A 26884-nucleotide genomic window follows, 5' to 3' on the forward strand; every position below is an offset into this window, starting at 1 on the left:
GGAGGTGACCCATGCAGGAAAGAGGGGGAGGGGGAGAGCGCCTATTTACATTGGCAGCCACACAAGGGGAGAAGGGGAAATGAACTGACTTCAAAGCGGGCGTGCAGCTGAATTGTACAGCGAGCGAGGGAGTCCTCCACGCATGAGCTGGCAGACAGGCTCTCAAAACACAGACAGACATTCCCAGGGCTTGCTCGCCGGCTGCACAGTCATATTTCCTTACGGCACTAGTCGCAGTCTGGTGTTACGAGAATGTATGTGTATGAGTGCATGAGCTCAATATCACCCCTATAAAGCACTATATCCCTTTTTGGTTTTGTTAAAGTCAGAAATAGAAGATGTTGAGAATGTCATAGCTGTGTTTTATTACTTGCAGTCCGTTGGATCATATCACCATCTGAGGCCTGTTAGAGGTATCCACAAAGCTCTGAATTTCTGAGCATGTAAACACTTCTTTTTAGTATAGGGAGAGGTCTTTAATGCTTGGATATAATATATAAAGTTTTTCTGTTTTCATATTAAAATACACTGATTAGAATCCAACAGATATATGAAATTACAAGATCCAAATGTTAAAAATAAAGCCATTGTTAAATACATTCTATACTAATGATGATAACATTGCAGCATAACTGGAATTGGAGCAAAGTGTCAGGAGCAGCATGAACATAATTACATTTTAGCTTAATGTGGGATAAAAATAGCACATGGTTTTAAAGATTTCTTAAAAGATTCTCCTATTAGCCAATTTCTTCTTTTTTTTACCCTTAGAGTGCTCTGTTTTGTAAAACCACTGAAGTGACTTCTGCTTAAATGCTGCACTTTTCCTGTCAGAATGAGGTGAGATGATGAAAAAGAGAAAACCAGTTTATCCCAGTGCCCAGCCAGAGCTTTTTCTTTCCCAAAGACAGACGTGCGTTGGACACACACACACACTCACACACACTAAAACCTTCTGCTCTGTGTTTTTGTGTGACAGGGATGCTGCAGAGACAGCCCACCATGGAGGACTTTGTGGATGCGCTGGTGTCTGAGCTCAGCCCAAACTTTGAGACCTTCATCATGGACTCTGAAAGCTGAAAGAGGCCTCTGGCGCCACGGAAACGGTCTTGTGCACTAAAGAAGCACACAGATGCCTGGCTAAGTGGCAGCCGGGTGCACGCTCATTCTTACTAAGCATCTTTACTTTGTAAATTAATAGTCAGCATTTTATATATTGCCGTTGTCCTCTTAAAGTCACATTGACTTATTTTGATGTATCTGGCTAATTCTGCTGTCAATATAAAGTAATATGGTAAGAATAAAAGAATTAAATTGCTACAAACCCTGAAAACTCCCAGTCATCTCTGAATATTGATTATTGCAGATTAGTAAACTGTATCAGTCACAGACATTTTCCCAATGCTCTGGACTCCCTTGCGTCACCATTAATGATATTTCAACAGATTCCGCAGTAGCTTGTGCCAGGTCAGATCATAAAACCCTTTTGAGTTTGTACATGTTATTTTCACCTTTTTGTAGCACTCAACATTGTTAAAAATGAACAGAAAAATGTACTCTGTAATGTAACGTAGCGCTATACATTTCACTACAATCACTATTTCTATGATTTTGGTCATTTCAATTGACTTTATTGTCATTATTCCACAATCTCCTCATTAAATATAAATGTTCAGCTCACATACTAGCAGGACATTGTTTTTTCCTGATCAAATCAGCGAGAGGAAGAATACTTAATCTGCTCTTCCTGTCGTGGTCATTGTTTAGACTTTAAATCAATACCGCTCCATCTGTTTTGTCTGTCAGGAGTTGTGAGGAGGAGGACGACGAGTGTTTGGTGCGGTGGAGGTCAGAGTGAGAGCACTTTGTTATGAATTTTCAGTCAGAAATGGCAAAGTTGTGGTCAGTTTCTTTTTGGATTGTCGTAGCTGTTGCAACATAGCGTAGAAAGTACTTTTAACTTCACGCTGTGTTAAAGCTGTTTAAACATCACACATCAAGCAGAGCCTCTTGTAGCTTGGTTTATAAAGGAGTTGTTCCACATTTACACAGATGCTCCAGAACAGTACAGTCTCTTTGACAAAGTGGCTGTTTACATCTGTTTTAACAGATTCAGCCAGGAATTATCAGCTGAGCTTGGAATGCAGCTGCTCCCTGAAACAGTGTCTTCCTCGCCCCGAAGCAGGCGGGCAAGGCAGCAGCTTCGCATTGTTTTTGAAGGTGTGAACACGTCATCAGCGAGCTTAGTGGCTCTGGCCACACAGAGGCTGCAACGCAGCAGCTTGACTGATTGTCTGGATACGAAGCATCACTACATTAGATGTTTTTGAACCTCAACTACATCCTCCAAAATGATGTTACATTACATTTAGCTGACGCTTTTATCCAAAGCGACTTATAATTGCTATATATGTCAGAGGCCGCACACCTCTGGAGCAACTAGGGGTTAAGTGTCTTGCTCAGGGACACATTGGTTGATGTATCACAGTGCAAATTGAACCCAGATCTCCCACACCAAAGGAACGTGTCATATCCACCGCGCCACCACCACCCAAGTGATTATAAAGTTAAATCGACACCTTTCAACCAGTTTCAACAAAAACTGAACATTATAACCTTCATAATTGTAGGATTTATTGCAAGACTGCTGTATAAAGACAGCATCAGTTCTAGCTAGGTGTACAACTAAGTGTATGTCTTTTGTGGCTCTGGAGGATCTTTGTAAAGTTTGATCTCATCAGGGATTATTTTAGTCACGGCTAAGAAATAACAGCTTTTAAATAAAAAGCAAGTATTCCAAACTCAGAACATGAGTTTGAAAAACAGGAAGGATCTGACGAAAAGACAGTTGAGTTGTAGGGCTGCAATCAACGACAGAATAATCAACTGTTTTGTCTTTAAAATGTGGAAAATTTGCCATCACAGTCTAGAAAATGCTTGTTTTGTCTCATCCAAAAAGTCTACTTGTTTAAGCCCCCAGAGTTGCATTATGGGAAGTGTAGGATTCAGCGTTTTTGGAGGGAAAACTAAATTAGAGACAATTCAGTGGCATTGTTTGAAGTCATTAAAGAATTGAGAAAAGATATTCTTCAGTATGTAAACTTGTTCAAGTGGTTTATTTACAAAAACAATATGTGGAAGTCACCAATCACAACCATCAACACTATAACTGGGGGAAGAAAAGCAAACATATTGTCAGTCATGTCTATGTTAAAAAAAATATTGACCTATTTAATATTTTACAGTATCTACAACACATTTATCACTTAAAGCCTCTTGTAAACCCACACAGGTTATTTCACTTATTCTGACTTATTCGACTCTGCTCAGGTTTAGGGTTGCAACTAACGATTATTTTCATAGTCGATTAATCTGTTGATTTTTTTTCTCGATTAATCGATTAGTTGTTTGGTCTCTAAAATGTCAGAAAATGGTGAAAAATGTGGATCAGTGTTTCCCAAAAGGCCAAGATGATGTCCTCAAATGTCTTGTTTTGTCCACAACTCAAAGATGTTCAGTTTACTGTCACAGAGGAGAGAAGAAACTAGAAAATATTCACATTTGAGAAGTTAGAATCAAAGATGGAAAGTTGGCGATTAATTTGAGAGTTGACAACTAATCGATTAATCTTTGCAGCTTTACTCAGGTTGAAGGTGGGACGGAGCTTTGATGGGAACTTATTACGTCACAAATTTCATCTACCAATGAGGATGATAAAGATGTCATTTAACTGATGCAACAAAGCTAAAAGGAGGCTCAGGAAGATGTCAATCAATCAGTCTAAACACACCCAAACAGTCCTGGGAAGAGGTCTGATCAGCCAGAATAACTAAAACACCTGTGTGGGTGTCCAGGGCCTTTAAACATTCCTTGTCTTAACTTGTTCCATATTATCAAGATTGTCTTCAATGTGCAACATAATCACTTATGCCACTTAATTTCTTCACACCTAAAATTTGTTACCTTTACACACAAAAGCTTCATAACACCAGCTGTTAGATCAGTGGTACAGTTTATGGTCTCCTACACGTGAAGATGCGAGACATTCTCGAGGCAGAGCAGAGGCTCATTTTGATTCACTTTGCTCCGCGGTAATAAGTCATACTTGTCGACGTTTGAACTTCATTCGATTTCACCTTCTGGGCCAACAAGTTCACATTCTGTGTCTGTGTGTCCATGCGTGTGTGTGTATCTCTATCCCTTTGCCCTCGTGCTTTGCTTTTCCTCAGCAGTGCTTTTTTTTGCATTTATGTACATATTCTGTTTGGAGCCTTTGACGAGGGGCTCGGAGGTCAGCGGCAGGCATTTTGAAGAGGAGGCACGACCACATTTGAGAGTGGCTGCTGCTAGTCTGTACGGGGGTGGTGGTGGTGGTGGGGGGGGAGTAATCTGATCTGGGATCTGGCCGCGGCTGTTGTTGAGTCCAGGGTGTTTCAAGGGTGGAACACGAGCCAAAGAAATCCATGTCATCCTGGAAGGAGAGCAGGAAGAGGAACACAGACACGCAGTGATTAGTAACGTATCTACTCAGAGCCGGCCAGCGGCCGACTTAAAACAGGATAGTCTTGTCTACATCAAAGACCTTGTGGTATCTGCTCTTCACACACACACACACACACACACACACACACACACACACACACACACACCAATGTCTCAGACCATAAAACGGGAGCCTAAGAGTTAATTACATGCGGCAGTTTGAAAATCTCTTAAAAGGATGACTACCGTTTTTCCAACCTGGACCCTATTTTTCTATGTTTTTGTGTCTGAGTGACAAACAATCTTTGAAATTTGTCCAGTATTAAGCAAGATTGCTGCAGTCGGCAGCGGCGAAACAAGCTACAATGTAAGTTAATAGGGCAATTGTCCAGCTTGTATTTACCTTCACAAAAGTGCTAATTTTGACACTGACAGGTTCAGATTAATATTCTGTGTCTTGACAACATTATGGAAAGGATTTCTAAGGAGGTCGACCTTTCTGTTAAAGAGTAAGATCCTTTGTTTATACTATAAATATACTTCATTCAAAGTCGACGGAAACAAAATAAAACTACCAAAAGCCGTTTTGGGTCGTCTTTCCGCTTTTCCAACCATCACAACTCTAGTTTTGGTTGAAATGAACACAGTTCACCGATTTACATGTGAAAATATGTTGGTTAAACAAACAAAAAAGGTTTCAAATAGTTTTTAAAGGTCTATCTCTGAAGGGATCCTTTCCATAACGTCAGACACATAGAATATTAATCTGAGCCTGTCAGTGGCAAAACGAGCACTTTTGTGAAGGTAAATACAAAATGGACAATTGCCCCATAACTTACATTGTAGCTTGTTTCGCCGCTGCCGACTGCAGCGATCTCGCTTAATACTGGACCAATTTCAAAGATTGTTGTTTCCATCAGTTCCATCAGTCACTCATCAGACACAAAAACATAGGAAAATAGGGTTGAAAAAAACGGTAGGTACCCTTTAATGTCTGTTGGAACTAGTAAAATACTACACACTCTCAGAGGGTCTACAGTATTTATTTTATACATTCTTTCTCTGTGTTTTCTGGACTGGGAGAGGCCATGTTTTCTTCTTTGAAGTTTGCTCTCACATACTTGCCTCTTTGCTTGACACTCTAAAGAATACGCGGATCATTTAGCAGTTTGCTTTGAGGCAACTAATTTGAAATGCCAAGGGAGTGTCTTAACACACCTAGCCTAACACTCATGAGGAAAACTGATTAATATCCAGGGGGGTTATGAGCAGGGGACTCAATAGAAATGTGTGTGCAGTTTTGTGTCTAGAAAATGGAAATTATGCATAATTAATCAAGAATATTCATAGGTTTCTGGTCTTGTGTATGAGAGCAATATGTCAGCTCACCTTCCTGACTTGATGAGTGCTGTTTGGGAAGAAGTGCATCGGTCACAGCTTCACTGTGTCTCTGTCTGGACCTCTCAGGTGAATTTTCCCTTGACTTGCACCCTTCCTCTTCATCCCCTTCTTCTTCTTCCACCTCCAGTCTCCCTGCATGTTCAGCATGGCAGTGAGGCAGCCCAAAACACTCTGCAAGCTCTAAACTCCCTCTCATCCCACCAGCCTCTGTGCAGACAGACTCTGGGTGTCCCATCTGCATTGGGGTGCCCTCCTCATCCTGATGTGCATTTCTGGTGAGCGTAATAAAGAACACTGTGGTTATTATTCCCATGAATCTGTTCGCAGCCACACCCTGTGGTGCAAGATGCCTCCGTTTTTTCTCAGCGCTTCAAACAATCTAATTAACCCCATTAAATTATGTTTACAGAACCCTGAGCAAACCGTAGCTAAGAATAGCTAATGGGTAATAACAGTGTGTGAAGTTATTTTATGTATATTTTATTCTCAGTGTATTAACACAAGTACGCTCCTTACTTTACATGTTGTATACAGTATAATATATAATGCAGTTGGGACTAGTTGCGCTACAGGAATATCTTCTATATGTTGAGCCATACACTATGTAAGCCGTAACTTATATACCTTGCAAAGGCATGCATTTGTTTACATGATGGTAATTGGATTATGCAATCATCAATATGCACTCATTAAAGTTAATTTAATTGGCAAAACAGTTAAAGTCCTTCTTACATTACACAATAATAAAAGTCATAATTCTTAAGAAGTAAAAAGTTTTGGAACAATTTTTACTTCTTCCAACCATATGTTAAATTAAGAGTCAATGTTGATTTACATATTGCAATAATATCATAATCCTACAATGAATCATTGTGAAAACTAAACTTTCTAGATGTGTTGTTACTTTGGCCAGGTCATCATCAAAAAATTGAATTAGTACATTCATGATTTTGTCCATGTTGATATTAGTTGTCATGTACATTTATTAAAAACGTTGCATTGTATAGCTTTTCATATAGCTAAACCGTTATGTTTATATAACTGCCATGCTGATTCCAAACAGACAGCTTTGTCAAAGCAGTTTGGGCTTCAGATAGCTTTTACACAGTGGCCATAATGCCAAATCGTGTTCCGCTATGAACGTGCACACAGTAACGTATTGTTTGTATCACAAACAAGGTCGGTCAGTAAAGGCGCAGTCGCAGTGGTAGCGGTAGCCGTCGTTGCCGGTAACGTACTTGTATGACTGAGTGCACGGACCAAAGCTTTGTGACTAGCATCTAATGACTAGCATGCACTTTCTTACTGAAGTACTGACAAGTATCTTCCTTGAACATGCGCTGCAGAAGCACCCGGCTCCCTCAATTTTAGGCACCAAGTGCTAAACGGCTTCCCGTCTCCACCCTTTTCCTCTTGTCCTCTATTCATACCCAGCGCCATTTGTTTTTAACTCCTTTCTCAACTAAAACTGTATCTACATGCTCCAAGTTTGATAAACTTTTCCTCCATTTTCTTTTAGCCGCGTTACCACGGAGACCACACTGCACTCTCGCTTTTCGGCAAAGACCCGCCCTACTTTGCATCTGATTGGCTAGAACTCGTTTCATTTGTAGGTGGAAGTTTGATGATTGGCTAAATCCAGCGCATCAAAAACAAATCCCATGTTGACTTTTTAATTTATTTACTTTTTAATAGTCATACGCCAGAAATCGGGCACCAGGCCCGAGTACTTTAAGCCCTGCGTTAGTTAGAGCTGCGTTCTTCTCATATGATTGGTAGTTGAAATCAATTGACTCAAAAATAATTATTTTTTCCCTCACAGCCGCACGTTGGAGACCCGGCATGGTGCCGGAATACTTTAAGCCCTGTGAGCATACAGTTCCTCACCCGTCACTGAGGCTCATCTGGGACTGGAAAGGACTGTTGTTCAGGCTGCGGCCCAGACTGCAGCTTTCATCACAGTACAGAGGTGGGATTAAGTGGACTGGACCTGAACATCGCACACACATATACAATTTCACATAAATGGAAATTCACCCACACGCCATCTCCTCCTAGTCTAAAAGGAACAATAAGGCCACTCTACAGTACACCATTGAAGTTACAATGCTTTCCTTATAGACATCAGTTGTTTGATTGGCTATAGCTGTATTATAAAATCTCTTTAGTCTGATCCACAACCTACCACAGGTGTGTCCAGGCACCAGGTGACACTGGCAGCAGGGTCTTTGGGGAAAGTCGTGAAGCCAGCGTGGGTCCAGGCAGGACAGCTCTGCTCCACTGTAGGGACAATCCTGGGACCTCAGAGAGGCTGCTGAGGAAACATGTTGAAGACAGCCAACCACTGAAACCACGGCCATAATCACCTGTTTAACATTGGGGGTGGGGCACTTGAGAAACTATAATAATATTGTTTACAGTATAATACAAAAGTGTTCATTCAAACTGGTTCCGTACTTTTGATAAGAAAATAAAAATGTTTAATATACTGTATAATAATGTACTATGACTTTTTTTAATTGCCATTTTTATGACATACTATACTATTACTTTGATGCTTTTATAAAATAAAAAAATTAAATTTTTATAAAACTTTTATGACATGTTTATGCCATACTATACTTTCACTTTTTAATGACATTTTTATGGCATAATAAACTATGATCTTTTTAAGGGCATACTATACTACGACTTTTTTATTACATAAGATATGACTATGACTTTTTATGAAACTTTTTACTTTTATTTATTTTTTTTTTTTTACATACTATTCTATAACTTCTTTATGACTTTTTATGACATACTATACTATGACTTTTATGACATACTATAACTTTTTATGACATACTATACTATTACTTTTTTGACTTTTTAACAACATACTATATATACACTTTGACTTTTGTGACACACTATGACTTTTTATGAAATGCTATACTATAACGTTTTTATTAATTTCTATGACATACTATACTATGACGTTTTTATGACTTCAGCCTCTTTTTTCTTTCTTATGCAACAGTTATTTTGTAAATATTTGTTTTCTGTATTTTTCTGTAGTTTTTTTTTCATATTAATGTTTAGTATGTTTGTTTGTTTGTTTGTTTGTTTTTGTGTATGCTCCTTTCACCAAGGCAAATTCCGCATAAGTGTACTTATGGTGGCATTAAAACCTTTTCTGATGACCTTTTGCTGCACTTTTCAGGACATACTATACTATGACTTTTTTGCAACTTTTTAATGACTATACTATACTATGAAAATACTATATTTACTATGACCTTTTATGACTTACTACACTATTACTTTTTTATGACTTTATGACATAGCCTACGACTTCTTTATGACTTTTTATGACAACACTATGACTTTTTTATGTATTGTTGACATACTATACTACGACTTTTTTCAACATACTATATTTGGACTTTAAGATTTTTTCAACATACTATCCTTTGCCTTTTTATGACTTTATCCTGACATACTATACTACGACTTTTTTTGTCTTCGGGAATGTGAACAATAAATACAATGCCGAACCAATCCATTACGAGCTTCACAAACAGCTCAGTGAGATAAGCTCTTACAGATTAAAGGAAGATTGGAAGTTTAGGGTTCAACTCTACAACATACCATGACTTAATTTACATACTATAACTTTTTTTTTTAACACTATACTACGACTTTTTTATAATTTTTTCTTTACATACAACTTTTTTCGACATAATATACTATGAATTTTTTCGACATACTATACTATGACTTTATTACTTTTTCAACATACTATACTATGACTTTTTTTGGCTTCAGTAATGTGAACAATAAAACAATGCCGAACAAATACTTTACAAGCTTCACAAATAGCTCAGTGACCTAATCTGCTAGAGATAAAATGAAAATTTTAGGTTGTGGGTTCAGCTTAAACACAGCCTGACTCTTTTATGATTCTTTTCATAAAGAAAAAAAAAAAGAATCATAAACTACGCTTTGACTTTTTTCAACATACTATACTATGACTTTTTTCAACATACTATACTATGACCTTTTAAAGACTTTTTTCAACATACTATACTATGACCTTTTAAAGACTTTTTTCAACATACTATACTATGACCTTTTAAAGACTTTTTTCAACATACTATACTATGAGTTTTTAATGACTTTTTTTTCCTACATACTATAACTTTTTTTGTCTTCAGTAATGTGAACAATAAATACAATGCCGGACCAAAACTTCGTGTGCATCACAAATAGCTCAGTGAGATAAGTTGCTGAAACTAAGGTAGAAGATTGGAGGTTGAGGGTTTAACTCTTCAGCATACCATGACTTTTCATTAATCTTTTCGACATACTACACTTTTACTTTTTTTCAACACACTATGTTTTTTTTTTTTTTTTTTTTTGTCTTCAGGAACGTGAACAATAAATACAACGCCGGACAAGTACATTGTGTACTTCAGAAATAGCTCAGTGAGATAAACATCTAGAGAAAAAATGAAGATTGGAGGTTGAGGGTTCAACTCTTCAGCATACTGTGACTTTTTATTAATCTTTTTGACATACTATACTATGACTGTTTTAAGACTTTTCAACACACTATACTAGGACTTTCTGATGCATTCTTTCGACATACTATACAATTACTTTTAAGACTTTTTCGACATACTATGACTTTTTTTTCGACATACTATATACTATGATTTTTTTTATCTTCAGTAATGTGAACAATAAATACAATGCCGGACCAACACATTGGGAGCATCACAAATAGCTCAGTGAGATAAGCTGCTGAAAAAAAAAAAAAAAATAAATAGAAGATTGGAGGTTGAGGGTTCAACTACTTCAGCATATCATATCTTTTCAATATACTACACTTTTACTTTTTTTCCCACACACTATACTAGGTTTGTTTTTTTTGTCTTCAGGAATGTGAACTATAAAGGTTGAGGTTTCAACTCTTCAGCATACCATTAGCCTTTTCGACATACTATGACTTTTTTTCGACATACTATACCATGACTTTTTTGACATACTATACTATGACCTTTTAATTACTTTTTTCGACATACTATACTATGACTTTAAGACTTTTCAACACATTATAGTATGACTTTCTTATGCATTTTTTTGACATACTATGACTATGATTTGACAACATACTATACTATGACTTTTTTTCGACATACTATATACTATGACTTTTTTATGACTTTTTCGACATACTACTTTTTTTTTAACTTTCCTTTATTGCTTTTTTGAAGTATAGTTAAAAGATGGAAAGAGAGCAATAGAGAGTAAAGGATGGAAGTTGAGAAATTAAGGGAGAACAGTGCCTGTTGGGGGACATTATACATTACATACAAGCAATATTTTACACTTGTCTTTATTGCCAAGTACATTTGCCATTAATCCCAGCCTTTAGAAAATGAGTCTTCCATAAATTTTTAATCTATATGTGAGTTTCTCCATCATTTGAATGTCACTGATAATAGTCAGCCATTTTCTGTGTTCAGGTGCATCAATCTGGAGACAGTTCTTAGTGATGCCATTTTTTGCGGTTGCAAGAAGAATCTTGACCAAATATTGGTCTCCTTTATTCACAGATCCTTCCAAATATCATTATGACTTTAATTACTTTTTTGGACATACTATACAATGATTTTTTTTTTTTTTTTGGGACATACTATACTATGACTTTTTTGACATACTATACTATGTTTCGACATACTATACTATGACTTTTTTATGACTTTTTTTCGACATACTATACTATGACCTTTTTAATGTTTTTTTTTTTTTACATACTATAACTTTTTTTTAAACTTTTCAACATACTATACTATGACTTTGTAATGCATTTTTTCGACATACTATGACTTTTTTTTTGCATACTATGGCTTTTTTATGACTTTTTCGACATACCATACTATGACTTTTTAATTACTTTTTTCTACATGCTATGACTTTTTTCAACATTACTATACTATGACTTTTTTCAACATACTATACTATGACTTTTTTAACATACTATACTATGACTTTTTTCGACATACTATACTATGACCTTTCAACTACTTTTTTTATGTACAGTATATAGTCAACATACTACCCTTTTTGGGTATAATAGAAATAAGTGCAGTGTTGGTTTGTTGGTGAAAAGTACCCATCTCTATGGCCGAGGTTAAAGCTTGTAAAATGATATGTCCTAATATGTCAAAGTACTGTGGAAGAAGTTCTGATGGAATTCCATCAAATCCTAGCGTTTTCCCTTTAACGGTTTTTAATGCTGATTTAAGTTCCTCTAACGTAATAGGTTGACCCAGTTCTTCTGCCTCCTCTGGGTCAAGAAGAAGCAGATTTAGCTCTTTAGGAACTCCTGGCACTGTGTCAGATCTGGATTGTAGGAGGACAACTTTGAATAAAAGGATTGGAAAGGGGTGTTGATATCTTTAGGATTTGTGGAGATACCTCGGTCTGTGCGGATACTATTGATAGTAGTTCTGGACTCACTTTGTTTTAATTTCAGAGCCAGCGATTTGCTTGGTTTGCAACCATTGAAATAATAATTTTGCCTCACTCTGTGCAATATGAATTCAGCTCTCCTTAGCAAATCATTTAGCTCTGCTCGACTTGTGACTAAAAGAGTAGGTGTAGATTTAGAAAAACATGTCTTTAGAGACTGCTCTAGAGATTTACCACAAGAAAGTTTTAAAACATCAAACACAAGCACTGAACTGCCCAGGAGTTTGTGGTTTGCGGACATTCAGCTGTTACACAAAGCACTGGAGCTGCATTCAAGTGCGGTCGGGAACGTCCTGATGTATAAATGATCTGACGGAAAACAGTAACTGTGAAATATAAAGTCTTGTGCTACATTGGATGGTTAAAGAATACAACACAAGAGGACGTTACACAAATGAGCCATTTAAGTGACACTCCCACTGCCGCACAACCCTGCAGAAAATCGCCGGCTCGCTGTTTTCCAGTCTGAAAGCAGCCTTAGCTTAACTGTTGTCAAAATGGCAGAGCAGGCATTGTTCCGCTTAAAACAATCTAAATACACCTGCAGATTAAAGCAGAGTTGGACTGAGCAGTTTCCATTTATATCTGATAGTCACCAGGAAAGTGACCAAAATTGCATTAAACAACAAGCATTCAACAACAACACATTAACTGAGAAGAAAATGTATACATAGGCAAACTTATTAATATTTAATCATGAAATGATAAAGGTTATTAATTGATATCTGTTTCTGTGATTGATGTTGATGATGTCATAATATTAAATAAAATATAAATTAATCTGGTGATATATTTATGTACCACCCTCCCGTATTTTGAAACCTAAATGTTGGCTGGTATGAATGGGGCGTCAGCCTCAGATTTGTTGACAGACTCAACCCAATGCATACAGCTTGCCCTTCAACTGGATTACAATGCTTCTGAAAGGGAGATGCAGCGCAGGCCTCGTTGGTAAGCTACGACTGTATCCAAGAGGAGGCTAAGTTGAGATTACATTTTTATTACAATTATACTATGACAGTTTTTATGGCATTTTTTTGACATACTTTAATATGGCATTCTTTATGGCATACTATGACATTTTATGCCATACTATACTAAGACATTTTTCATGCCATACTATACTAAGACATTAATTTGAAATATTAATGGCGTACTATGACATTTTTATGCCATACTACATTTGACTTTTTTATGGCATACTATAGCAGGGCTTCTCAAAGTTTTGATGACTGAGTGTTGCCAACTTTTTTCAGTGAAATTCACCAAAAGTGGCTAAAATGCAATTTTAGATTAGTTTTCTCTTCGATTTTGGAAAATAATGTAATGAACTGCGTCGGCGAGCGCCTGGTGGCCGGGTTTGCCACGGAGCCCGGCCGGGCACAGCCCGAACAAGCTATGGCTCCCATCTCTCCAGCCCATGGGCCCACCACCTGTGGGAGGAAACATGGGTGGCAGTGAAGGTCAGGGGCCTCGACGGACCAGAAGACGCTGGCTCTTGGAACGTCACCTCTCTGTGGGGAAGGAGCCGGAACTGGTGCGGGAGGTGGAGCGCTACGGTTAGATCTGGTGGGGCTTACCTCACGCACAGTCTCGGTTCTGGAACCATACTCCTGGATAGGGGTTGGACTCTTTTCTTCTCCGGAGTTGCCCAGGGTGTGAGGCGCCGGGCGGGGTGGGGATACTCACAAGCCCCGGCTGAGCGCCGCTGTGTTGGAGTTACCCCGTGGACAGAGGGTCGCCTCCCACGCCTGCGGGTTGTGGGGAAAACTCTGACTGTTGTTTGTGCATATGCACCAAACAGGAGTTCGGAGTATTCGGCCTTCTTGGAGACCTTGACTTGGGGCTCCAGTGGGGGACTCCATTGTTCTGCTGGGGGACTTTAACGACACACGTGGGCAATGATGGAGACACCTGAGAGGCGTGATTGGGAGGAACGGCCTCCTGATCTAACAGTGGTTGTTTGTTTTTCTGTGCTAGTCATGGATTGTCTATAACGAACACCATGTTCGAACATAGGGATGCTCATAAGTGTACCTGGTACCAGAGCACCCTAGGTCAAGGTCAATGATCGATTTCATAATCGTTTCATCTGATCTGAGGCCGTATGTTTGGACACTCGGGTGAAGAGAGGGGCAGAGCTGTCAACCGATCACCATCTGGTGGTGAGTTGGGTCAGGGGTGGGGAAGACTCTGGACAGACCTGGTAAGCCCAATTAGTGCGGGTAAATTGGGAACGTCTGGAGGAGGCCCTGTCCGACAGACTTTCAACTCACACCTCCGGGCGGAGCTTTTCGTGCATCCCTGTGGAGGCTGGGGCATTGAACCCGAGTGGACAATGTTCAAAGTTTCCATTTGAAGCTGCGGCGAGGAGCTGTGGTCTTAGGATCTTAGGTGCCTCAGGGGCGGTAACCCACGAACAACGTGGTGGACACCAGTTATGAAGAAGGAGTCCTTCCGGGATATGTTATCTCGGAGGACTCCGGAGGCAGTTGCAGGGTACCGAAGGGCCGAAGGGCTTGCCGTGAAAGAGGCAAAGCAGCGGGTGTGGGAGAAGTTTGAGAAGACATGGAGAAGGACTTTGGTCGGCACCAAAGTGTTTCTGGAAAACTGGGGAACCATCCAAGCTGTGTACAGTAAGGATGGGACACTGTTGACCTCCACTGAGGAGGTAATAGGGCGGTGGAGGGAGCACTTTGAGGAACTCCTGAATCCGACTAATACGCCCTCAATGCTAGAGGCAGAGCTGGAGGATAACGGGGATTGTCGCCGATTTCCCAGGCGGAAGTCACTGATGTAGTCAAACAACTACACAGTGGCAAAGCCCCGGGATTGATGAGATCCGTCCAGAAATGCTCAAGGCTCTGGGTGTGGAGGGGTTGTCCTGGTTGACACGCCTCTTCAATGGAAGTCTGGGACGGTGCCAAAGGAGTGGCAGACTGGGGTGGTGGTTCCTCTTTTTTAAAAGGGGGACCAGAGTGCCAATTATAGGGGCATCACACTTCTCAGCCTCCCTGGTAAAGTCTACTCCAAGGTGCTGGAAAGGAGGGTTCGCCGATAGTCGAACCTCGGGTTGAGGAGGAACAATGCGGATTCCGTCCTGGTCGTGGAACAACGGACCAGCTCTTCACTCTCGCAAGGATCCTGGAGGGAGCCTGGGAGTATGCCCAACCGGGTCTACATGTGTTTTGTGGATTTGGAGAAGGCGTATGACCGGGTCCCCCGGGAGATACTGTGGGAGGTGCTCGGGAGTATGGGGTGAGGGGGTCTACCAGGGCCATCCAATCTCTGTATGACCAAAGTGAGAGCTGTGTCCGGGTTCTCAGGTAGTAAGTCGGACTCGTTTCAGGTGAGGGTTGGCCTTTGCTTTTTGTCACCAATCCTGTTTGTAATATTTATGGACAGGAGTCAGTCGGGTGGGGAGGGGTTGCAGTTTGGTGGGCTTCATCGCTGCTCTTTGCAGATGATGTGGTCCTGATGGCATCATCGGCCCGCGACCTTCAGCACTCACTGGATCGGTTCGCAACCGAGTGTGAAGCGGTTGGGATGAGGATCAGCACCTCTAAATCGGAGGCCATGGTTCTCAGCAGGAAACCGATGGAATGCCTTCTCCAGGTAGGGAATGAGTCCTTACCCCAAGTGAAGGAGTTCAAGTACCTTGGGGTTTTGTTCGCGAGTGAGGGACAATGGGGCGGAGATTGGTCGGAGAATCGGCGCAGCGGGTGCGGTATTGCATTCAAATCGCACCGTTGTGACGAAAAAAGAGAGCTGAGCCAGAAGGCAAAGCTCTCGATCTACCGGTCAGTTTTCGTTCCTACCTCACCTATGGTCATGAAGGCTGGGTCATGACCGAAAGGAGATCCACGAAATGGGTTTCCTCAGGAGGGTGGCTGGCGTCTCCCTTAGAGATAGGGTGAGAAGCTCAGTCAAGCTCGGAGAGAGCCGCTGCTCCTTTGCGCCGAAAGGAGCCAGTTGAGGTGGTTCGGGCATCTGGTAAGGATGCCCCTGGGCGCCTCCCTAGGGAGGTGTTCCAGGCACGCCCAGCTGGGAGGAGGCTCGGGAAGACCCAGGACTAGGTGGAGGGATTATATCTCCAACCTGGCCTGGGAACGCCTCGGGATCCCCAGTCGGAGCTGGTTAATGTTGCTCGGGAAAGGGAAGTTTGGGGTCCCCTGTTGAGCTGCCCCCCGCGACCCGACACCGGATAAGCGGACGAAGATGGATGGATGGATGAACTGCTAGTGGTAGTCAAGTCATATTATCTTATCATATGTCCTTTCTCCACAGTGAGAAAGTCAGTGCGTTCTTGTTAAAATGTGTTGCAGGTTCACCTTTGCGCTGGAAATTAATGTTGATCGGTGCCAAATTTTATGCACATTATAAGAGTAGTGAGATTGTAATTACACCCCAGACTAAGACATTTAACAAACCTTGTCCTTGTACAGCAGAGATCTTCTACTGGTACCACTTTATTATAATAATAATAATAATAATAATAATAATAATAATAATAATAATAATGTATCCTTTAGGATGGCTTCATAAATTGTCTTAATTAATTGTTAATTCATTGTTTATTAATGTTTTCAGATCAGTTACAAGCCCTTTAAAATAACTTCTGGTTTGCCATCTCCTTACATAACCTCTTATCTTCTGAACGAAAATGCATTTATTAACAACCTTTTAAGCATTTAGTTATGGCTTACCAACATTTATAACTTCAATTATTACCAAACAAAAGGGATAAAAACAGCCAAAGAAGTTTTCCACAACCTGGCAACTCAAAATGTTGCCTTTTATAAAGAATGCCTTATTAGAAGTTGGTACCTTTCTAATTTATAGAAGAAATGCTTCACATCTATTAAGAATAACAACAGAAACCAGTCTGGAACTTTTGGTGTAATTGATATAAGTGAAATCCTCACAGCTCCAGTTGTGGTGCTTATCTGACTAAATTAACATGCACTCCTATGTGTTGGGAAATGCCTCACAACCCTCTCTGTTCATGAAGCCGATTAAAATTCTTTTGTATAATTTAAAAAGCAACCGTTAGTGTTTTGTAGCAGCTTGCATTGAAGGGTTGCATGTTTGGACTGAGTGAAGAGTATTTAACTTGTGCATTCACCTCACACCATTACAGTAAGAAAAACACATAACTGGTAATGCCTTGGTAACTTCTACCACACTCTTTGTTTCAGGCAAGCTTACCAGGGAAACTTATTGTGATTCCTTCTTTGCCCGGGGACGTTTCACAAACTCAACGCTTTTGGCGTCAAGAATGCTGCTAATTATACAAGTTCCTACAAATATGCAACAATCAGGGTTTAACACTGGAGAGCACAACTGACAGAAACTGGCAATCCGGTTGGTTAAAAAAAGAGCTATGAAATCATGCTCATCTAACTGAATATACTCCTCTTTATTTACGTTATTAAGGGCTCTATAAGTGCCACTCATATTTTAATATACATGTAGTTAGCTCTTTCTTACACAACATTCATCCCTTCAGTGCACAAAGAAATACAAAAATAACAAATATTTTGCTTATAGCTACAATTTGTATATAGCTACAAACTGTGAATAACACATTTGAAAAAACTTATCACTATGTATTTCTTCTTTGTTTGGTCTTTCTGACAACTGAGTATGTTTCGTAATACATGGTAAAGTATGAGCTTTTCCTCCATTTTGGTAATCTTGACTAGAGAACAATTTGTACTAGAGATTCATTGGCTGTGCATTGAAATGCCAGAACCTGGGAGGGGGTCAAAGTTCAATGCTCGCTGCATGGAACCACATGCAACCCTGGCTTGTGAAAAATGCACTGCCTCCATAGTGAGCAGTTGCAGTGGTGCAGGAAAAGTTTAGGCCTCTGCGCTGGTCTTAAGCCTGCATACATTTTTCAAAGCACCACTCTATTAAATTGTTTTAAAGAAGCCCATAAGATACACTTTTTGGACATTCACAAGAAAATATGAACACGCGCACGCAGATGTTGTGACTCACCACTGGGCTTCTTCTCCAGCAGCTGTCTCTTGCAATAGATGACACAAAGGACCAGCAGGGCCAGCAGAACAGTGGCCAGAGCACTGCAGATGACCGCGGCCAGGGCCATGTCCCGCGGGCTGGTCACCACCGAGGGCAGCGGCACCAGGTTCACTCGCCCGCTGCCTGCAAAGAAGGCAGAGAGAGATGAATGTGAAACACAGCTGAACAGCAGGGTCTAAAATGTTGACTGATTTGTTGATTTTCCACATGACAGGGGAATTAATATTAAACCAGAGTAAACACAGAAGAACTTATCTCATATGAATAGCAGGCATGGTATAACCCATGACATGGTGCAGTTATTTCATAATATATGACACTCCTCAGCCAATCAGAGACAGGTAACGTGAGACAAATTTTTCCTTTGTGCCTCAAGCCAGTCATCTTTTTGTTAAGTCTAATGAAATGCACAGAGGAGTTTAAAGAGAAAACGCCTGTGGCAGATTCTCTCTTTATCTGCCTCTGTCTTGTTCTCTACAGAAGATGATTTACAGACCCCCACCGCCCGCCCGCCCACCCGCCCTCAGGCTCTCCACATGCTAGTCGCACAGCCCTGAAATCAAGAAGCAGACATGCTGGTCAGGCTTTTGAAATAGGTCAGATATGAGTATACAGGTGTTTTTTACACTTCTGTGTGTCATTGTCTGTGTGTGGGGGTGAGTTGTGCACATGCACTGATTTTATGATTAAGCTGCTTCAGGACTTGTCACACTCTCATGTCTCAACACTTTGGCCTCAAAAATGTTCCTCATTATACAAGTTCCCACAAATACAGAACATCAGGGTTTAATATGGCTTAATGCTTGATATCACAACTTAAGAACTGGCACTCGTTTGAAAAAACTGGCATCTGCTACATGTTATTATCCTAAAAGGCACAATATGTCATCCAAATGTAAACTGAAGAGTGGCAAAATTCAAAACACAACAAAAACTTGAATCATTCTCAATCTTTGTTTTTTATAAAAAGGATGAACACAATACAACCATGACTTATTTGTCTTTTCTGATACTGTTTACTAGATTTTTTGTTTTGGCCACTTGGACGCAGCTGAAGAAGCTGTAAAAACAACACTGCGTATTATCGATCATCTTATGATATGGTGAACGTGTTAGCAAACAGTTTACAGCCTCTTTACACATCCAGCAGCTACAAAGCAACATTATCATTCATTTAGAGTCGTGTTACTGGACATCTGATAAATGGGAGTGCAATATTCATTCTTTTAGCTCTCTTTTTGGTCTCCACCAACTCCTGAGGTAAATATCTGGCTCTTCAGCTGCTGACTCTGTCTGTCTGTCTGCTGTTTGGTGCTGGACAGGTAGCGTAAAGCAGGTTCATCAGAGCTTTTTCTCTGAAAACAGCTGCGTCGGTGAGAGTGAACCAAAACATTATAGCTGTGGGCCGTAAAACCAAATCAATAAGCTGAAGAACACTAAAATGTTCCGTGAAGCCGAGTGAAACTGCAGAGCCAGGTCATCTTTTACATTACACGAAGGCATTCAATCCATTGTCAATATATTAATGTTGAGCAGCTTTAAGGTTTGGGGTTATTGGTAGTATTTGTAAATGCAGTAAGAAAAAGGCCTTCATTTTCAAGTATAATTAAGGTGACAAACACAAAGCTCCACAATTCAGATTTTTCATTACGATGTAATCTTTTACTCATATTACTTAGCTTGTACTTAAAACTTATGTGAATTTAGCTCAAATTTACACAGTAAAAAAAAGAATGGATTCGATAATAAGATCACAATAAACTGGTGATTCATACTCATACAAATGAATCCCTCACATTCCACTCACTATCAGAGAAATCACCATTGTGTCTAATTACTACAATTCCTGATTGGTGACGTGTAATTCTAATGAAAACAACTACACTTTCCGGTTCTGAAGTTGCCAAGAAATATGGGCTCTTATACAACATATACCTGCGCCTCTGCACCCTACCTAGCAGTGAACAAAGAGCAAATGTCTTATTATGTGTAGGCGGCTTTAGGGATAAGCAGCAATTCTTTTCTGACAGCAGGTTAAAACTGAACTATGACATTAACAAATCATTTGGTGTTCTGGATTTAAATGGAGAGCGGGGTTATGAAAATACAAAACCAGCAGTATCTGCAGCAGCAAGTTACTGTTAATCACACAGAAATTGTAAACAAATAAACAGTAGTCTGAGACTTTCCAGACATCCTGTATGATAACTGAAATATCAAATGTTATCAGCCGCATGACCCTTACAACAACCTCAGTTCTCTGATTTGAAGCTTTAAGAGGGAGTTGAAGAAGAAACCTTAGCACGCCTAAAGTCTCAGGTTGAGTGACATTTCTCTCTGAGGCCATGTACATTTGGCTTAACATAATTGTCTTTGATCATCATCAGTAATCAAATATAATTTTCCTGATCAATGAATGTATGATAGGGAGGGTGTGGGTTATTGCAGAGCAAACATTACAAGTACGCTGGTCTGACACTGTTAAACAGACTGACATGTAGGGAAAAAAATAAATTGCGAGAGATTTTTGATTAATATGGCAAATATAGTGAATGACTGTTTGAGAAAATCTTTTTCAGTGAGCCCTGCTGTTTGCTTTTCAGTACATTATTCATGAAGGGAACTGGTTTCAACCTTTTCACATCTAGGATCTCTTTGTTACACACTGTAAACATTACTTTAGCTTTGGGCAGTTTTTTATTCAGCCAGATAGGGGATAAGGGTATTTTAACATTCCTTCTAAAGGAAAGAAAAAATAAATAACCCTTAGCAGCTTGGAAACTTACCCAGTTAGACCCAGAGGGTACCATAAAGAAGCATTTTGACATACACACTGACACTGATAATGTAAAAAACATGACTTATTACTGTTATTAAAAACAAATACTGCCACATTCCAGATCTTTAAAACTGGTACAGCAGCTACAATTTCAACTGCTAATTAGCAGTTTATTTAAGGGTATTTGTATTACAATTACATTTTTGTGTGCATTTAATCATACTGATCACACTGAACGACAAAGTTTCACCTTTTACACAAGTGAACATTAAATCACAGTAGAGAGACAGGGCACAGGGGTATTCTCTTACTATTAAAATAATATACTGTATATAAAAAAATATATTACCAAAACTGTGTATTTTCTTTTTCATAATGACAAGGAGTAATATCACCATGTTTTATATTCATGTTTGAGACTCATAATTAGTTGTCATAGCAGGGATTACCATCAGAATCTTCCTTTACACAGACACTGTATTGTACTGGTAATACATAACATCTGACCATCGTGTTTATATTCAACTCATCCAAGGTGAGCATCATCTGCCCAGAAACACAAAGGCAGCCTGTTATCAGAGGCCCAGCAGCTGCAGCAAACAGATAAACACTGGGCCATTGAAGAGACCTCACCTGCTGATATAATCTACACACAAACCAGACCAATAAACCACAGCCTTTTATACACTCCCTGCAAGTTGACTTTATGGGATGCCACATACTCCCAATAAAAATGGAGCACTTCTTTACACCTCTAAGACTGTCTTTTTGTCTGCACTCTTTTAAGAGCTTCTTTTACACTGAACTCTGAATAACAGAAGAAAGAAAATAAATATTTTTCTGTGAAAACAATGCTTTCTATTTCATGTTTAGACATGTATAATGGTACAACCCTGAATTTATACCCAGAACCTTGGGTTGACCACTCTGACTCAATTGCCATATGAGGAACAATAAAGGCTTGGACCTGAATCAGATTATTATACATTGTTTTTTAGAGGCCATGCTATTCTAGACCATTACCCTGGTGAGTAGCTTAAAGTAGCTCTTAAGATCTGGCGTCTCTAGTCAGCACGACCTAACTTGAAAACACATTCAAAAATGTAATTCGGTGAATATGTTAACAAGGGAATTAGCTGTTGCCCACTCTGGCTTTCAAAGCTACGAAAATGTAACAGCTTTGCTTGATTTGATGCCATTTCAGAGAGAATATGAAATGTATGAGTTTAGTTCGAGGAGATGTGCATCTTATCATCGGTTATTCCCTTAAATCTTTGATCATGTATTCAGTTTCCTCTACTAGTTAGTGAGCATTCACATGAAAGTCTGTTTTAGATTAGCTTCTCCAGATGCAAGTATACTTGCACTTTTACAGGAACTCTTTTTGAACTTTAATGCCTATGGCATAACGTATTTCAGGCAGTATTATTAAAGTCGGTACAACAGACAAATTTTGCATTCTTTTAAAGTGGTAAAACATTTTACAATCATCACTTCTTGTAATGTGACAACACCTAACATAATTATTGCTGTGAGGTTGTGGTTGGATAATTGCATGATATCTTGATTAAGAGAGCAGTGAGGATAAACTGATCTGCAATCAGCAGAGATCATCAATCCAGCTGCCGAAGTCGGAGTATGAGAATATTTAAAGGCTCAGGTTTGAATTAGTGGCAGGCGATTGTAGCTAGGAATGTTTCCTGTACTTTGCCAGCCTAATATGCTTTGTGCCATCTGTGGTGAGAACTGATTGCATGAAACTTTCAAGTCAGCGAGCATGCTGCAAAAGCAGATACAGATTATGTTTTCTTCATGGTACAAGATGGAGCGGTAAAGTTATCAGGAGGGACAGTGGTTTGTTGGATAATGTTTCATTTGTGTAATCTTCACGCTTAAAGTGGCATGTAAAAGCATAAGAATAAAAATATCAAAGATAACTTGTTGTATAGCTGCACTTCAAATCCATACCATTGTTTCTCATCTGACTTGTGTCAAACCCAGTTGGAAACAGTAATAAAGACAATACAGGGATAAGCTAAAAAGAGCAGGTAGCACTTTTTTGTTTGTGTGCGTACATGTATCGGTCTACATGCCTGTGTGTAGCATGGGCTAGTCAGCTCTCTGAGATCTACTGCGACAGTGAAAAACTCCAGCACATGAAACACATGAAAGAGGCTGAAGAAAATCCATAAAACACAATCTCGTTTTTTACTTGGCTCCTAAAAGCCACTGGGGGAAAAGGGAGGCGAACAGGGGGGGGGGTTAAGATTTACAGTCCACCCCAGACAGCGACTGTCTCCCCTGCACAGATGCACCGTTGCCCAGGGGCCAGTGTGGCCTATTAGAATGATCTGCCCTTCAAGTTTTCACCACCCTCCTCAAGATAACACTGGAGGGAGGGAGCAAGACTTTCAAATATTTGGAAATGCTCCATCGAGAGTCCCTGTAGGAGCTAACTACCAGCTATGTTTTCAGACACAATGGCTATTTTGTTTTGCAGGCCTCCTCCAGTATCAAAACGGGAAGCTGCACAGATGGACAAATGAGCAGATAGAGGGATGCCAGTTGTCTCAAGGCCAGCGTTCATCACACAACAAGATATTTAAAAAGAATCTAGACTGAAGAAGACACTGAATTAAAAACCAAACAAAAACTGGATGGTCTGATGAAAAAAGGATTCTTTACATTTGGGCTTGTGAGCAAACAAGATTTTTTTGAGTTGTCGATATCCAAGAGTCTCCATTTATGTAACACTGGGGTGCTAACCCTGGCTGGGACTGCTCGGATGCTCATGCTGCCAAAAAGTCTCCACAGAAACAGCTGCAGCCTCTTCTACCATCAGGAAGTCACACTCAATTACCAAAGGTATAAGTTCACTCGCCTGTTAGTTTTATGTGGAAACCTGAAATCATAAGGTTGTGCTTAACTACGTCTAATGGCCGGAAGACAGACGTTAATTGGATCTGTAGCCTACTGGAATGTGAGTCCTGCTTTGTGAACATACTGTTACACACCTCCTGTCTCCTTTTTGCATAATGGATCTTTTTTTTATGCTATTGAGACATGTTTTGTCTAGAAATATTAATGAGGGTTTTGTTCAAGGAAGTTTGCTCATTTAATCCAAATTGAGTGCTGAACATGAGTGACATTCTAAGCTAATATAATATATAGTGTTGGCAAATCCAGTATTATGTTAGTGGTATCCATTCAGCTTTTCAACTGCTCAGCTTGTAAATCCAACCATTTATTTGCAAATATAGCATTGCTGCTTGGCTCAGTAAGACTTAGTGAATGAACTATGGCCGCTCCACCCTTTAAAGTCTGTAGTTCTGGTTACACCAAAGACCTTGTGCTGGCATGTTGTGTGTGTGCAGGCTTTGTTGTGGCACTGCAACCTTAGTTTGGTTTTGCTAGCATGTAGCTAGAAGTTCAATAGTGTGCTATAGCTGTTGATGTTTGCTTTTAGACTATTGTATCCCTGTTGTTTCATCTTAAAACATCACCTACAGTGGGAACATTTAAAAAAGAAAAGTCCCACTAATGTTAGGTCAAGGAGGTAAAAGAAAGGTGCTTACAGTGAGGCTCATAAGGAGGCGGAGGGTCCCCACAGAGTATACACTCCATGTCTTGGAAACCACTTAATTTTGTCTTCCTGTAATATCTGTTGAAGACACAGAAATTACATGTTTTAACCTTCATACTACAAGCGGTCATTAACATAGGAGCAGCAAACTCAGTTCATAGTGTTACATATTAAAAATACTGTTCTGTTAAAACATGTTTCTGTAATTCTTCTGTGTCTATTATTGTGAAAAGCAATCAATACCACAACTGTTTGTCCTCTCACCCCGGCAGACAGTCGCCACACACAGCGTTGCTGGTGGTGGAACAGTTGCCCTTCTGGAAGCGGTTGATCAGTCCACAGTCCAGGCAGGGTTTGCACTTCTGCAGGCTCCGGTCCTCCTTGAAGCGACTGCTCCGGCAGGGCACGCACCGGGCATCCTCTCCATAACCAAAGCCACATTCCTGGGGGGATTAACGGAAGAAATACACCGAGTAAGAGGTGGGGTCGGGGTTTGGGGAGATGTGAAGCTGGTGAAAAGAGGGCTTAAATGTGGACTACAAGGGGTCTGGAATTAAAGAATGATATTGGCTAGCGGGATCAGAAGAGAACAATGGCCTGCCTCTTTTGAGAGTCCATCTTACACTGGCAATAATCTCCCTGACTCTCTCAGTATGAATGAGTGGCCTTCCGCTGCAAGACCCAGAAAGGCCAAGCATTTGAATAATAAAGGCCCTAGGGGACACCCACTGTTGTATTATTGCAAGTTTATTGCTGGGTTTTTGTGTGACTCCCTCTCCAAGCAGACTAAGAGTGTCCCGTTGATTGAGAGGCCAGCAAGCAAAGGAAACACTTCAGGAAGGGGGCAAGGATTATGGAGAGAGGTATATGGAGAAAATAAGACGAATACTCTTTTTTTCTTAAACAATTGAAAGTGCACTTAAAAGGCACAGCTTCCTACTACCATGTGACTGATCTAATGCTGAACCACCTTTTGAGCATTTGTTCACCTGAGCTAAGCAAAATCTAAATTATGAAATATATTTGAGGACAACACTTTATTGTTCATCTATGAGTAAATTATAGACGGAAGATCAAATATGAATCTTGTTGGGTTGCAATAGTTATTTCTAGGTATTTTAGAGTTGGATTAAGTCTTTTTTTCACGTCACATTGTTTTCGTGTTATATACAGCAACTGGCAATTTATGAAATGCAGATGTCTGGAATAGTTTAGAAGCAAAATGAATGGTAAAAGGAACCCAATCTTAACACTGAATTAATTCCAAATGTATTAATTGTCATTATTGCTCCAGCTGCTCATTTCCATCTGCCAATGTTAGTCTTGTTAGTCTTGTTGTGGCTCTTTCCTAATTGGTTCTCTGTCAAATCCCTAAAAGTTATGTTGAAAGACAATAAGAAACTGACATTTACATGACAGATGATATTACTGTACACTACACTGAGTGAAAAGACCCTGCAGGGATGACATCATACATTGATCATTCATTATCAGCTCCATAGCAGCTGCCCTCCTGTTGTCCAGTGTTGCCACACTGCAATCCAAAGCCAGAAAGGGGGTGTGTGGGGTGGGGGGTGGGAGGGGGGGGGGCTCATATATCATTAAAGTGAAGGCCAGCTTCAAACAGACTTCTCTCTTCTCTCTTCCCCCGTGTCCCATTTCACTGCCGGGCATGCAGTCCTGCTGGAATGTGGGCACAAGAGTCTGATATGGGGGTTGGTTTTGGGGACGCAGGCTGGCAAGAAATAAAAAGGGAGGGAAGAGGAAAAGATGTGATTGTGGGATGGCACCATTGAGTTGGGACAGAAGATAAGGATTTCAGTCCTTCCATCCATACACATGTGAGCCTGACATTAAACCCTTGGGCCAGGCCTGGCCTGAGGTGCACCAGATAGGGCTGGACTATTGCAGCTGTTGTTATGAACTCTCCATATAAGGCCTTGCTCTCCAGCAGGGCAGCGAAGGGAACAGTGGAGGTAGGGGGGAAACAGAGGGAGTAGACATAGAAAGAGTGAGAAACAGAGAGGGGGTGGCTGATGAGTGATAAAGAGGGGAAAGGCGGAATAAAG

The 26884-nt window shown here is 40.1% G+C and overlaps 2 protein-coding genes across 3 annotated transcripts in view; one reads left to right on the forward strand and one right to left on the reverse strand.

The window, feature by feature from the left end:
- The window catches only part of LOC114552445 (mitochondrial intermediate peptidase), a 29579-nt gene extending 27902 nt beyond the window's left edge, over positions 1-1677 (forward strand). Inside the window, exon 19 of the mRNA XM_028573238.1 lies at positions 980-1677. Coding sequence (XP_028429039.1) covers positions 980-1080 — 101 coding nt within the window. The 3' untranslated portion in view covers positions 1081-1677. The remainder of the gene's footprint in view (positions 1-979) is intronic.
- A 1885-nt stretch (positions 1678-3562) lies between these two features.
- Positions 3563-26884, reverse strand: part of LOC114552498 (tumor necrosis factor receptor superfamily member 19) — a 28903-nt gene continuing 5581 nt past the window's right edge. Inside the window, exons 4-10 of one of the 2 annotated variants that reach the window (XM_028573346.1) lie at positions 25080-25258; positions 24808-24893; positions 18412-18576; positions 8069-8194; positions 7771-7873; positions 5872-6155; positions 3563-4471 (exon numbers count right to left, since the gene is read on the reverse strand). In XM_028573346.1, the coding sequence (XP_028429147.1) occupies positions 4467-4471; positions 5872-6155; positions 7771-7873; positions 8069-8194; positions 18412-18576; positions 24808-24893; positions 25080-25258 (948 nt within the window). In that variant the 3' untranslated portion in view covers positions 3563-4466. Of the gene's footprint in view, positions 4472-5871; positions 6156-7770; positions 7874-8068; positions 8198-18411; positions 18577-24807; positions 24894-25079; positions 25259-26884 lie in introns of both variants that reach the window. The other variant, XM_028573345.1, reaches the window with a different exon arrangement.

Source organism: Perca flavescens, chromosome 3 (assembly GCF_004354835.1).
Source record: "Perca flavescens isolate YP-PL-M2 chromosome 3, PFLA_1.0, whole genome shotgun sequence".
Classification (NCBI taxonomy): domain Eukaryota; kingdom Metazoa; phylum Chordata; class Actinopteri; order Perciformes; family Percidae; genus Perca; species Perca flavescens.